The sequence below is a fragment of the Antedon mediterranea genome, chromosome 4, assembly GCF_964355755.1.
Source record: "Antedon mediterranea chromosome 4, ecAntMedi1.1, whole genome shotgun sequence".
NCBI lineage: Eukaryota > Metazoa > Echinodermata > Crinoidea > Comatulida > Antedonidae > Antedon > Antedon mediterranea.
In genome coordinates, this window is record NC_092673.1 from 7035032 (window position 1) to 7051299 (window position 16268).

At 34.8% G+C, this 16268-nt stretch overlaps 1 protein-coding gene across 1 annotated transcript; it reads right to left on the reverse strand.

Annotated features, from left to right (window-relative positions):
- Positions 1–6488: 6488 nt before the first annotated feature.
- LOC140046760 (uncharacterized) lies at positions 6489–7073 on the reverse strand. The gene has a single exon (XM_072091476.1). The coding sequence runs from the start codon at positions 7071–7073 to the stop codon at positions 6489–6491; it is 585 nt and encodes a 194-aa protein (XP_071947577.1).
- Between the last annotated feature and the right edge of the window lie 9195 nt (positions 7074–16268).

A 16268-nucleotide genomic window follows, 5' to 3' on the forward strand; every position in this document is an offset into this window, starting at 1 on the left:
TTATCCAATATGTGATTTAATTCAAGCAGAATGAGTAGCCGAATGGTACATGTATCACATATGACGCTGTATTATAGGCAACATCGCCTGACGACCGTTGTAACCGTAGCGTGTATATGCGCCACATGACACATGTTATACTGTACTATACCATTTTTCTATTACTAAACATATATTACCATGTGGAGACAGTACAGCAGGGAATCAAGTGATAGGCTAAGCGATCTTTTTTTTCTTTGTACATAACACACAGTGGTAAGCAAATACATAACACTACAGTGATTGCATTGCTTTTGGGACGACGGGACATAAATCCGTTATTCCCGTGTATTGTACATACAGTGTACCTAAACTTGGGGAACTTATCAGAGAGAACATGGGATCGTCTCTTTCGATCTTCTATTGTCGGTTTGCAGTTAAGCATGTATACGAATATAAACAATTTTACCTTTACTCCTCTTTTGTTATAATTAATCAAGAAAAGAATGATATATTTTATGTTTCTACTTTTTTTCCAGCCTGTGCTTTTATGGAAAAAGACAAAAAGTCATCCGTTTTCAGTTGTCTTCACCGGACAATGAATTACAGTACGCTACAACAGACTGGGTTACTGCTGTCGCTGTCGATTTTACAGGTTTCATGTTTTTTTTTACTTGGAAAGGAAAGAGTATACAGTTAACTGAAATCAGCTAAATTTGAACACAAAACTATTGGGAATGTTTGACATTAAATCTTGGTTCCCACTAGGACGCCGCGCAATGACGAAAGCTGCAACGCAGGCAAATTCAACAATAACAAGGCCAACAGCCATAAGTCGCGTGTTAAAACGCATAGTGATACCGGACCGACTGACAGACCGACAGACCAACCGACCGACATAGTGAACTATAGAGTCGCGTCAACGCGACTAACAAGCGATGGATTACTTGAACTGTCGCTTGTGATTGATCAATTCACACTTGCGTTACGTCCTAGTGGGAACCAAGACATAACGTAGCTAACACACAGCGAAAGTGTTATTGGTCAATATGACAGTGTAAAATGTAATTATTGACTTTAAAACACGGTCAAAAAGATTTGCCAATTGTTTTATTAATAATCAGATATGTTTTTTATTATCAGGATTATTCTTCAAGCAATTTTAAAAATAAAGAAAACTATATTTCTTGTTGGTTTTTCCAGATGGGTATTTTTATTAGTCCCTTTCTTTTGGACACACCTATTCAGGGTACACCTCCATTAAGGAAATATTTCCAACAAAACATTTCCCAAAGCGGTCCACAATACTTATGATATGAATTCATATCCGGATTTATCTTTCTTTTAAGCCGAAATGGTTTATTGGAGCGACAAAGGGCAAAGTCATATAATGATAGCGGCTCTGGATTTTACAAATGTTCAACAATTTGTGAAGTTTCCACCATGTGGAGTAGCTCGAGATATAACTCTTTATGCAAATAGTGTCTATTGGATATGCAGAAATGACGGTCTTTATCGAGTCGATAAAGAAACGGGGAACAATATTGAGACACTCAGTGATACATTCGTTAATCCATTTGGAATGTTCATATCTGACGGTAAGCCATTATATTATTTTACGTAAAAAAAAACGATCATATATATATATCAGAGTTCTAGATTCACCAAGTACATTGTAACTAATCACAACATGTGCACAAATGTGTTGTTTTTACGAATATTATGCCACAACTTAAACTAGACTAAAGGCCAATTTACATAGACTAGTGGTAACGTGTGTAACTGCTCACGATCGAGTGGTCATTACGAGAATTGGTCGATTATGAGAAGCGGTCCCGTTATAGAGAGGTGGTCTTTCATTTAAGAAATTTGATCACTGAGGGTAGTCGCGTACGATGGATAGTGGTCACTTTGGGAGGTAGTTTCTTACAAGATGGCCGCTTTTAGGAAGACGGTCTCTTACTAGAGGTGCATAGACTAAAAGCTAAGTAAAGAGATGCATTTGAACATATTTAAACAAGGCCAACAGCCATAAGTGGCGTGCTAAAACGCATAGTGATTCCGGACCGACAGACAGACCGACAGACCGACCGACCGACATAGTGAACTATAGAGTCGCGTCCACGCGACTAATAAAAAGACTCTAAAAATAACCCTACATCTTCTGGCGATAGTAACTACATTCGCTTGTGAGACAATTGTCGTTACTATATTACCTTTCGACCGTGCTATGTTAGCCGATGTTGATTTTAACAAGAAATCTTAAGACTATATTAGGCAATAGTTGTTTGTGTTCCCTATTTTTCAATTGAATTTGTAGAAATTATATCTTTATTACCATCTAATCTGTCCCTACTCAAAACCTAAATTTGTTAGGTGCTTATCGTTATCATAATTGTCAAGAAGAAGGGCGAATAAACAACCGACACTCGCGAAATTGCCTAAACGTGAAGTATTGACAAGACTGAATTCGCTTAAAAATATGTATTTCGAGTATGTTACATTGGCATTGCATATATGATTAACATGGTCAAAAACAATTTTTCAATCCAACAGATCCATTGTGGGATACAATCGAGCTTATGTGTACAACAATTGCAGGTTAGACTTCTATTTTGATAAGCAAATATAATTGAAATATAAAGTAAATTATGTGATATCAGAAACTGTGTATATACAACATTAATGCTAAAGAAAATGCCTAATGAAACAAACTAACTAATTTTTTAAACATCATTCTACTAACGAACTTCACAATATCTTTTTACTGTAGTAACAAGAGATGTAACCACTGACATAGCAACAGATGCAACAACGGACACAACAACATATGCAACAAAAGACATAACAACATATGCAACAACGGACACAACAACCGATGCAACAACGGACATAACAACAGATGGAACAACGGACACAACAACAGATGCAACAACAGACATAACAACAGATGCAACAACGGAAACAACAACAGACACAACAACAGATGGAACAGATGCAACAACGGACATAACAACAGATGCAACAACAGATGCAACAACGGACACAACAACCGATGCAACAACGGACACAACAACAGATGCAACAACGGGCATAACAACAGATGCAGCAACGGACACAACAACAGATGCAAAAACGGCCATAACAACTGATGCAACAACGGACACAACAACTGATGCAACAACTGACACAACAACAGATGCAACAACGGACATAACAACTTATGCAACAACGGGCACAACAACCAACGCAACAACAGACACAACAACCGATGCAACAACGGACACAGAAACAGATGCAACAACGGACACAACAACAGATGCAACAACGGACACAACATCCGATGCAATAACAGACACAACAACCGATGAAACAACGGACTTAACAACATATGCAACAACAGACACAACAGATGCAAAAACGGACAGAAAAACAGACACAACAACCGATGCCACAACGGACACAACAACAGATGCAACAACGGACATAACAGACAAAACAGCCGACGCAACAACAGCCACAACCACCGATGCAACAACGGACACAACAACAGATGCAACAATGGACATAACAACGGAAACAACAACGGACAAAACAATAGATACTACAACGGACATAACAACATATGCAACAACGGACATAACAACATATGCAACAACGGACATAATTACAGATGCAACAACGGACACAACAACATATGCAACGGACACAACCACATATGCAACAACGGACACAGCAACAGATGCAACAACGGACACAACAACATATGCCACGACGTACATAACAACATATGCAACAACGGACATAACAACATATGCAACAACGGACATAACAACATATGCAAAAACGGACATAACAACATATGCAACAACAGACACAACAACAGACACAACAACAGATGCAACAACGGACACAACAACAGATGCAACAACGGACACAACAACAGATGCAACAACGGACATAGCAACTGATGAAACAACGGACATAGCAACATATGCAACAACGGACATAACAACAGACACAACAACAGACACAACAACATATGCAACAACGGACATAACAACAGATGCAACGACGGACACAACAATAGATACAACAACCGACACAACAACATATGCAACGACGGACACAACAATAGATACAACAACGGACATAACAACAAATGCAACAACAGATACAACAACCGATGCAACAACAAACACAACAACAGATGCAACAACGGACATAACAACATATGCAACAACGGACAAAACAACAGATGCAACGACGGACACAACAACAGACACAACAACAGATGCAACAACGGACATAACAACATATGCAACAACGGACACAACAACAGACACAACAACAGATGCAACAACGGACACAACAACAGACACAACAACAGATGCAACAACGGACATAACAACATATGCAACAACGGACAAAACAACAGATGTAACAACGGACATAACAACAGACACAACAACAGATTCAACAACGGACATAACAACATATGCAACAACGGACACAACAACAGACACAACAACAGATGCAACAACGAACACAACAACAGACACAACAACAGATGCAACAACAACGGGCATAACAACAGATGCAACAACGGACACAACAACAGATGCAACAACGGACATAGCAACATATGCAACAACGGACATAGCAACATATGCAACAACGGACATAACAACAGACACAACAACGGACATAACAACATATGCAACGAGGGACATAACAACAGATGCAACGACGGACACAACAATAGATACAACAACGGACATAACAACAAATGCAACAACAGATACAACAACAGATGCAACAACAGACATAACAACATATGCAACAACGGACATAACAACATATGCAACAACAGACACAACAACAGATGCAACAACGGACACAACAACAGATGCAACAACGGACACAACAACAGATGCAACAACGGACATAGCAACATATGCAACAACGGACATAGCAACATATGCAACAACGGACATAACAACAGACGCAACAACGGACACAACAACATATGCAACAACAGACACAACAACAGATGCAACAACGGACATAACAACATATGCAACAACGGACATAACAACAAATGCAACAACAGATACAACAACCGATGCAACAACAAACACAACAGATGCAACAACCGACACAACAACATATGCAACAACGGACATAACAACATATGCAACAACGGACATAACAACCAATGCAACGACGGACACAACAACCGATGCAACAACGGACACAACAACAGATGCAACAACGGACATAGCAACATATGCAACAACGGTCATAACAACAGACACAACAACGGACATAACAACATATGCAACAACGGACATAACAACAGATGCAACAACGGACATAACAACAGATGCAACGACGGACACAACAATAGATACAACAACGGACATAACAACAAATGCAACAACAGATACAACAACCGATGCAACAACAAACACAACAGATGCAACAACGGACATAACAACATATGCAACAACGGACATAACAAGAAATGCAACAACAGATACAACAACCGATGCAACAACAAACACAACATATGCAACAACCGACACAACAACATATGCAACAACGGACATAACAACATATGCAACAACGGACATAACAACAAATGCAACGACGGACACAACAACCGATGCAACAACGGACACAACAACAGATGCAACAACGGACATAACAACAGATGCAACAACGGACATAACAACAGATGCAACAACGGACACAACAACAGATGCAACAACGGACACAACAACATATGCAACAACGGACATAACAACAGATGCAACAACGGACACAACAACGGACACAACAACATATGCAACAACGGACATAACAACATATGCAACAATGGACAAAACTACAGATGCAACAACCGACACAACAATAAACACGATCAATCAAGGTAAGCAGTCTGGATTTTACATTATCTTAATGCTCAAACCTAATTACTCTACTGTAAATCTAAGTCACGTAATGAATTCATTTTACAGATTCAACAACAAAAAAACGAGGCTGTGTAGCAATTACAACAATTGGTAATGCATGTTTTATATGTAAATTAATAGGGTTGTTCGGGAAATTACAACCGCACAAATCATTCAAATCAAAGCCTTCATCATTTTATCTTCATCATCATTCTGATATTCATTCACTTGTATTTATTCGTCAATTTACACATTCGTTATTAAAGTATTTTACTTGTTTTTTTTTTGTATGTAGATATTATGTGTTTGTTTGTTTGTACGCACGTAAACCTCTACAATTTTAAAGTCATCGTCATGATTTTTGTGGCAAGTAATTATGTATATACCAATGCATCATTCCGGAAAATCGATATATTGGTGACGTCACAAAAACTCTAGTTACCATTATATCGAAAATATTCTTTTTTCCAAACCAATAATTAGTAAAAACTAACCTTGACAGTTTCGCTGTCCTGATCGGACAGCTTCTTCAGATATAATGACGATCTATCATCAAACAGACTGACTTCTAGAGGGCCTATTGTGTTTAATGACAGGGTCATACACGTGACTGAGTTGGTGGGTGCCCTCGTCTATGATTTGGTTTCCTCGTCTGCGGATCCAGATGGCTTCTCTGATGCGTCGTTTGTTTGTATCTGGTTCCCTGTCGATGATTTTAGGTTGTGCCCAGTCTATTATGTGATTTAGCTTGACGGCATGATCTGCTATAGCTGATTTGTTCAGTTCATTTTTTGATTCTCTATGTGATTGACGAGTGAAGTTCTTTCTCTGTTGGGTTATCTTTTCTGTTTCTTTTCTATGTTCTTTTAACCTTGTGCCAAAACAACGACCCGTTTCTCCAATGTAGGTGTGATCACAATTAGAACATGAGATTTCGTAGACGCAATTAGCCCCTTTCAATTTGTCAACTTGGTCTTTTGGGTGGACAAGTAGTTGTCGTAATGAAGTGTGGGGTTTCATAGCTGTGTTGATGCCAAACTCCTTAAACACTTTACTAACTCGCTCCGAAAGTCCTGCTACATACGGGACGACTACAAATCCTTTGCTTTCCATGGTGTTTTCTTGGGATAGCCACATCTGGAAAGGGCTGATGTTATATTGGCCTCTTCTGTATTACGATCTGCATCCATAGTGACAATGGAATTCATACGGTCAAATAGTGTTCTGATTATTCCCAGTTTTTGAGGTACAGGATGGTGAGAATCAAAATGTAGGTACTGGTCCGTATGTGTCGGTTTTCTATATACTAAAAGTTTGACAGATCCATCTGGTTTTCTAATGATGAGAGAATCGAGGAAATGGATCTTGTTTTCATATACTTTCTCGTAGGTGAACTTTATGGTGCCAGCTGGGTCAGATGAATTGAGATGTTGTGTGAGATTTTCAACTTGGTCTTGTTTTACAATTTCAAGAACGTCATCCACGTAGCGTTTCCATAACCGAGGTTTACATAAATAAAAAAGTAACATCCAAGAAGAAAGAAAACACCATGGAAAGCAAAGGATTTGTAGTCGTCCCGTATGTAGCAGGACTTTCGGAGCGAGTTAGTAAAGTGTTTAAGGAGTTTGGCATCAACACAGCTATGAAACCCCACACTTCATTACGACAACTACTTGTCCACCCAAAAGACCAAGTTGACAAATTGGAAGTGGCTAATTGCGTCTACGAAATCTCATGTTCTAATTGTGATCACACCTACATTGGAGAAACGGGTCGTTGTTTTGGCACAAGGTTAAAAGAACATAGAAAAGAAACGGAAAAGATAACCCAACAGAGAAAGAACTTCACTCGTCAATCACATAGAGAATCAAAAAATGAACTGAGCAAATCAGCTATAGCATGCAGATCATGCCGTCAAGCTAAATCACATAATAGACTGGACACAACCTAAAACCATCGACAGGGAACCAGATACAAACAACCGACGCATCAGAGAAGCCATCTGGATCCGCAGACGAGGAAACCAAATCATCAACAGAGACGAGAGCACCCACCAACTCAGTCACGTGTATGACCCTGTCATTAAACAGAATAGGCCCTCTAGAGGTCAGTCTGTTTGATGATGGATCGTCATTATTTCTGAAGAAGCTGTCCGATCAGGACAGCGAAACTGTCAAGGTTAGTTTTTACTAATTATTGGTTTGGAAAAAAGAATATTTTCGATATACTTAGACCTACAAACCAGATGAACATTTTCAATCATCTAGTTACCATTATCTTTATTTATGGGCCAAATAGTGAATAGCACGCCCTCTCCATTTCCTATCAATTCTTTCTTTCGTCCGTTAATCCAATACGACATTCATTCATATCCAAATATCTCAAATAGTGCATTAGGTTAAATAGGCAATATTAATCGATCTAAAAAGGTGTTGGTGCACAAAAAAACCAATAAAACCAGTACAAGATATTGTCATTGTTAAATTAGCTTTCAGTCTGGTACTTTATTTACTATTTTCAAAGGGTATCTCAGGCTTTACATTTCCATTGTTTATTATAAAGGCATTTGCAACAACATTGATAATTATTATTATATAATAAACAATATAAATATGTTACACTAGAGGAGCTACCTTTTAAGTCTTTGGGTACTGATATTATGTATCCACATCACTAAACCATTCATGTCAACTGACAAAGCAATCTAAATGATTGTCAGTCAGGTTTAGTGATTTAAAATGTCACATTTGTTTTTAATTTAGCTGTACGGGGCTACTTTAGAAAGGTCAGCGTGGATGGACAAGACGTTTGCCTGTTGGATCAAACCCTTTCTAGCAGAAACGTTAGTAGCGTTATAGACTGTACACTCGTGTGTCTGTCCCATTCATTCTGTAATGGCTTTGTTGTCAGCAATCACCCATACATAATATGTTCATTACTGGACAGGACATTTATTCGAAGAAAAGTAATTTCTATAAATTGTACTACTTATAAGAAGTATTTGAATGTATCAAAGTGAATATCAGGTTTTTTTTTTACTTTGACTATTGAAACAAATACAGTTCGAGATGTTATATTGTATGAAACTGAAAACACGCATGCGCACGAAATGCTACACTTAGTTTATGCACCATATGATACCATATGGAAGCTAAGGCGTGAATATGTTTAAGATATCAAATTTGCGTAGGCCTATTAAGTATGCCATATTTATTCTGAATTGTAAATAAATATTGTTGGGTTTTGATAATATATATATATATAAACTTTATTTAGACACGAGACTGATGCACAGTACAACTAGTTCAATCAACATTGATTGTCTTAATAAAAGTTCGTGAAGAAAACAAACAATTTGAAAAGAAAATTACAGCGGAATCCCTTTTGTGTTACGCTAGCGACCGGACAGGACTGTTTAAAACAAGGTTTGATGTAAAGAACATAACATGTAAATATATTGACGAGGAAGGTAACATTTTCATACTATGTATTATTCATAATAAGACCACCTTTAACCTCGTAAATGTTTATGCTCCAAACAATGACAAGGAAAGAGCAATATTTTTTAAGAAACTTGAAAATAAGATAAACACATTATGTGATGTAACTAATGAATACATAATAACAGGAGGTGACATGAATTGCATATTAGATAAAAAGGTAGATCAGAAAAACAGCGTGAATAGCTACGATGAAGCACCAATAGCATTAAAAAAATGCATGAATAAGTTACATTTAATTGATATATGGAGACAAAGTCATAAAGATAAATTCCAATTTACATGGAGAAGAAAGGATACGTACAGAAGGTTAGACTTTTGGTGCATATCAAACGCCCTTTATAAAAATGGTGACATCATTTCTACAGATATTCGACCTTGTATCTTCTCTGATCATCAAGCTATATCGTTGAAAATAATAAATGATGAAAAAAAGAGAGGTCCAGGATTCTGGAAACTAAACAATAAGGTATTGAATGATGAAATATATGCGTTAAATGTTATACACATAATTGAAAAGACAAAAAAAATGAATATAACTTGAAACCTGACAGCTTACGGGAATACTTAAAATAAAAGAGTTCTCATGTAAATATTGTTCAAGAAAGAAAATTAAAGAAAAGTTGATAAAAGAAGTTAGCGAACTTGCAAAAAAACTTGATTCAACCTACAGCCAAAAAACTGACTGTCAATTAAAAAATAAAATAGAACAACTTGATGAAATATACATATCTGAGGCCCAAGGCCTTGAAAAAAATAATGGAAAAAGAAAACAAATTACTACCCTATTAAAAACTAATGGAAAGTACACTACCGACACTAATGAAATTTTAAGAAAACAGGTCAATTTTTACAAAAACTTATATTCCAAAAAAAATATTTCTGTTAATAATATAAATAGCTATCTTGAAAAATCAAGATCAAAAACACTTTCATTAAATGACAGTATGCAATGTGAAGGTTTACTAGCTATAGATGAATTAACAAGTGCTCTTCATAAAATGCACTTGAATAAAAGTCCGGGGTGTGATGGACTAAGTGTAGAATTTTACAAGTTTTTTTTGGAATCATATAAAAGAAATGTTATGTGCATCCTTAAATTATAGCTACAATAAAAGTAAATTACCTAAAACACAAAAAAAGGGAATAATAAAATTGTTATTTAAAAATGGAAAAAGAGAATCACTAACAAACTGGAGACCAATTACATTGTTAAATGTTGATTATAAAATGATGGCCCATGCCCTATCGGGTAGAATACAAAAAGTAATTGCCCCAATTATTTACTCCGACCAAAAAGGTTATATCAACGGACGATTTGGAGGAGAAAGCATACGTTTAGTCGAAGACGTTCTTTTCCAGACCAATACATGTAAATTACCCGGAGCAATAGTTTTTCTAAACTTTGCAAAGGCCTTCAATTCATAAGATAGAAACTTTATTTTTAAATGCCTCCAAAAGTTTGGCTTTGGAAAGTCATTTACAAAATGGATTACATTGCTATATACAGAAACAGAATGTATTATAGAAAATAATGGATGGCTATCTGAAAGTTTTCAGATGGAAAGTGGAGTAAGACAAGGATGTCCACTGTCTGCTCTTTTATTCACACTTGCTGTTGAAATAATGGCTAATAATATAAGAGATAATCCTCTATGTAAAGACATTATGTTACCATGTAATATAGATAATGCATGTAAATGAAAGTACTGTTAAAATTTGTCAATTAGCAGATGACTTATTTACACGAGACGAGACTAGTTTAAAACACTTTTTGAAAGAAATAGAGTTTTTTTGTAATATATCTGGATTAAAATTAAATAAAGAAAAAACCAAAGGAATGTGGATTGGTTCCAGCAAAAATAATGAAACAGCACCTTTTAATCTAACATGGACGAAGAATCCAGTTAAATTCTTAGGGATATATGTCGGCTACAATAAAAGAGTGTGCGAAGAAAAGAACTGGAATGAAAAAATCACTAAACTTGATCAGATATTGCAATTATGGTAAAAAAAGAAACCCCTCTTTTTTGGAAAAATAATTATTATAAAAACATTTGCAATTTCCAAACTTGTATATAATGCTAGTGTCATAATTGTGCCTAAATATGTATTCCCAAAAGTAGAAAAGGTATTATATAGGGGTAAAAAAGAGAAAATAAAAAGGAAAACCCTTATAAATTCAATATTAGAAGGTGGTCTAAATATGGTACATCTTAGCACAATGGTTAGTTCGCTAAAACTTAGTTGGGTTAAGAGATTGTTAAGCCCTGACCCAGGTAAATGGAAATATTTACCAAAACATTATATATATATCCATTTGATTATACTGTCAATACTAGTGAACCCAATTTTGAAAGTCATGTAGAACTGAAATGTATGCCTGAATTTTATAAAGAAATGTTAAAAGTGTTAGTGTATTTTAACAATATAAGTATTACATACCCGCAAAATGTAAACGAAGTTGAAAAACAACAATTGTGGGAAAACACTTTTATAAAATGCAGTGGAAAAACATTATATTTTAAAAGTTGGATACAAGCAGGGTATAAAACAATAAAAGATATAATAGTTAATCACAGATTAATGACTCCGACAGAATTGATACCCACCCTTTCAGAGCAACAAAATGGAATAATTGAATATTTTAAGATTGTAAATGCAATTCCCTCAAATTGGAAGAAAATATTTATAAACAATGAAAAAAAAAGAGACAAACAAGAAATACAAACAATATATTGTAAAAAGTATAAAAATTCATTTTATTATAAACACATTATCAACAATATATCTATTACTCCATTTTGTCAATCGAAATGGGAAACAGAATTTAGAAATGTGAACTTTAAGTGGAATGAAATATGGTTAAAAAAAGTATATAGCATGAAACATGTAACAAAAGTAGCACAATTTAATTTTAAACTGCTACATCGGATTCTGGCATGTAAACAACGAATGAAGATATGGAAAATATCTCCTGAAAAAATGTGCGAACACTGCAAAAACGAAATTGAGACAGACAAGCACATGCTTTTGAAATGTAAAAGTATCCAAAAAGTATGGACAAAATTCAATAACATGATTCTAAAATGCTATACACTTGAAGAAACCGTACATGATTGGCTAGACATTGTTATTGGAACAAAAAGTGAAAATGTCAATGAATTATTATCACTGTTTACTTTTTGTATTTATAAAACAAATTTTATTAAATCATTAGAAAAGCATTCAAAAATTAGATCAAAAGTCGTCTGGAACTTGTTCCGATTTGAGCTAAAAAAATCTTATACAGAATCAATGTGCTTTTAACATAAACAAGACAAAAAAAAAGTGGGGTAACGTAAAAATAAAATTATTAACTTGTATTTCTTAAAATTACATGTATTAATTTTTAATTTTTTCATTATTATTTTAATTTTTATTTATATATATATATATATATTATACAATTTCTATATATAACTACAATGTGTAATATGAAGAATGAAATAAAAGTGGGTTGGCCCCACGAAAGAGAAAAAAAAAATTGTGTTTTTAAATTATTTATTTTAGATAATAGTTTTTAAAATAATCTGCAAATTTCAACGCACCTTTAATAACAAAGCTGTTGATCAGACCAGACATGCTTTTTTTTTGTGCTCTGCATTTTTACATAATTGTTTAAAAAATTGAACACCTCACTTGTTTTAGATTAGTTAATGAACAAAGTTGTGTTTTTACTGCAAATATTTGAGGTTAGGATTGAAGAGATTTTTAAAGATATTTTTCTAGGCCTACGAATCACAAGGTAGTTCTGTACAGTATGTCAACTCGCATACAAAAGGTGGTGCTCCTACTGTACGACTAGGAGGTCTGGAGGTAAAAAATGCAAGTAGTAGCGTTGGTGGGTATAGCTTGGATAACAAGTGTGGCAAGTGCTGTTTCCCTGTTTTATGATATTCAGATAAAGCATGTGGATGTAGCATGTGTCATAAATGGTATTGTTATTACGTGCAAAAACGTTTTTAATGCAAAATACAAATGGATTAGAAGTGAAGATGATCCTACCATAAATTGGTATTGCTTAAGCTTTTCGGGTAAAGCATCTAAAATGTCTGGATGAAATTAGTGGTAGATATTTAAGAAAACCAAACAATAGGCATAATGCAAAAAAGATCTATCGGAAGTAAAAGATGATGTAAGAAAAAATAAGGAGGAAATTAAGAAATTGACAAATGCTACTGAGAAATCAAGCGCAGGTGTAGATGAAGACTTGGAGACAAAAGTGGATAGAAAGTTTGATGACTTAATGGACAAGATGGTTAGAGAAACTGATAATTTGATTTGTTAAAAGTGATACTGTGACTGATAATCAAACTATTCAATTATTATTTATTTTGAGAGTGGTATGAATGCATGCGTGCTTGGCAAGACAAGTTCGTCATGGTAATTAATTACATTTTAGCTGTAACAAAAAGAATCATTCTTAATTGTACCATTTATTGTACAAATTTAAAATTTAATAAAACGCAATTACCTACATGCAGGTGTGTGTTACCATGTCACGTCTCGTTAAAGTAAAGTACGATAAATGATAAATTATATTGCTAAAATAAACATTTGTCATTTACCAAAGAACAGCCCTACGGAAACGAAGGAATCTGTTCTACGTACTGTGTTTAGGTATTTGTAAGAGAATTCTGGACAGCTATATTAAATATGAATATTATATTCACGTGTCTATTGCGATTCTCTATGTCCAAGTGTGCTTTATATTATTGTACTATTTTCTTTATTATTTATACGTGTTATTCAGGTAAGTGTATGCATTTATTTATAGCGTTAATTAACTATATATAAACTGTATGTAATTGTATAACCAGAACAGTACAATGCAATAGTACTTATATTATACTGAAACCATGCTAACTAATAATATTAATAACTAAATCACACCAGCCTATCACCTGCCAGTATAATTTATTGCGTTGAAGTTATGAGTTTGTTTGTACGAGAACGCCCAGTTTATAAACAAAATACAATACGAATTAGATTTGACCACTATGGACGAGTTAGGTTATCCGCTGCGCAAACGCTACGTGCACGTCATATGTTGGAATATTGCGAACAGAAAAACGATTATGCCATTGTGAACTGAAGAAAATAAAAAACAAAATACAATACCAACTAGATTTGAACTCGTCACTATGGACGAGTTAGGTTATCAGCCAGGCAAACGCTACGTGCACGTCATACGTTAGAATATTGCGAACAGAAAAACGATTAAGCCATTGTGAACTGAAGAAAATAAAATGTTAGTGTGCCTTCTATTTTGTGTGTATATACAGTATCTATATATAAATTTACGTAAGGGCAAAAATCGGTAAATCGTGCGTTATTTCTAGAATGTTTACGCGATGGTATATAAAGTTGGTTCGTACTTTCGGTACTAATTTTAACCACCTGATGTAACCCTGTTTACTAATTAAATTGAGTTCGATAATTAGTTATTGACGATTAAAACGAATTTAGGTTCAAAGATTTGCCCCAAATAGGGGTGTTTTCCGATCGTGGTATACACTGTCTAATGGATGTCAATTTGAAAAATACCCGCACACAATAATACGAGGACGCTTCGCATTTTCCTATCTCCTCCTACGATAATTGTTTTTAATAGCTGAAAACCGATTGAACAGTTCGAGTACAGCATCATGATGTTGAAGACAGGCCGATTTTCTTTAAAAAATGCTATTTTGATACATGTAATATACGTTTTTACAAATGTATTGATTTGTGATGAATGGAACATTCCAAATTATTTGGTTTAACCATAGAGGTATAGATTTAGATTTATGGGCCCCCTTGGAGAATAAACATAAATAGTATTGCAATGCTGTACAATACTGTTAAGGTATTGTTAGATTATAAACATATAATATACAAATAGTTATTACTGACAGTTGCTTCTCAACGTTTGTATTAATTAATAATTTAAAAATATATAAACGTACGTAGTGGTACGTGTATCGTTACATGTACTTTACTATTTCAATAGACTATGACAGTGAGAGTTTTAACAAAGTATTAAATCGTAAATGTTTTACTGTATTTAGTGGTATATTATTTATAGGCCTATAAAACATTAAAAACAATATTTCGTTACTGAGTGGATAAGAATATATTTTAAAATGTTTCCTCTTTGTACCTATCTTCTTCCCCCATCCCTCAACCCTTAATGTTACATACAAAACACAAATTGGGTTTGTTTAAATGAGTCCAAATAAAAAAATTTGACTCATTTTGTTTCTCTCTCGGAAGTAATTCCCAGGGTGCTAATTTTAGCTGACTACATAAATCATCGTGTATATTTATTCGTTTCTGTAAACGACAATTGTATTATAGTCCTGCAGTACGTACATTTGAAATCTCCATTTTTTTCTCGCTGGAAAATACTGTGTATTCGAGAAACATCTGTGGGCACGACCTAGATGGTACGCGAGCGAAGCGAGCGTGCCATCTAGTCTATATATAAATTTACGTAAGGGCAAAATTCGGTAAATCGCGCCTTACTTCTAGAATTTTTACTCGATGGTATATAAAGTTGGTTCGCACTTTCGGTACTGATTTTAACCACCTGATGTAACCCTGTTTACTAATTAAATTAAGTTAGATAATTAGTTATTGACGATTAAAACGAATTTAGGTTCAACGATTTGCCCCAAATAGGGGTGTTTTCCGATCGTGGTATACACTGTCTAATAGATGTCCATCTTGAAAAATACCCGCCACAAAAATGCGAAGAGGCTTCGCATTTTCCTATCTCCTCCTACGATAATTGTTTTTAATAGCTGAA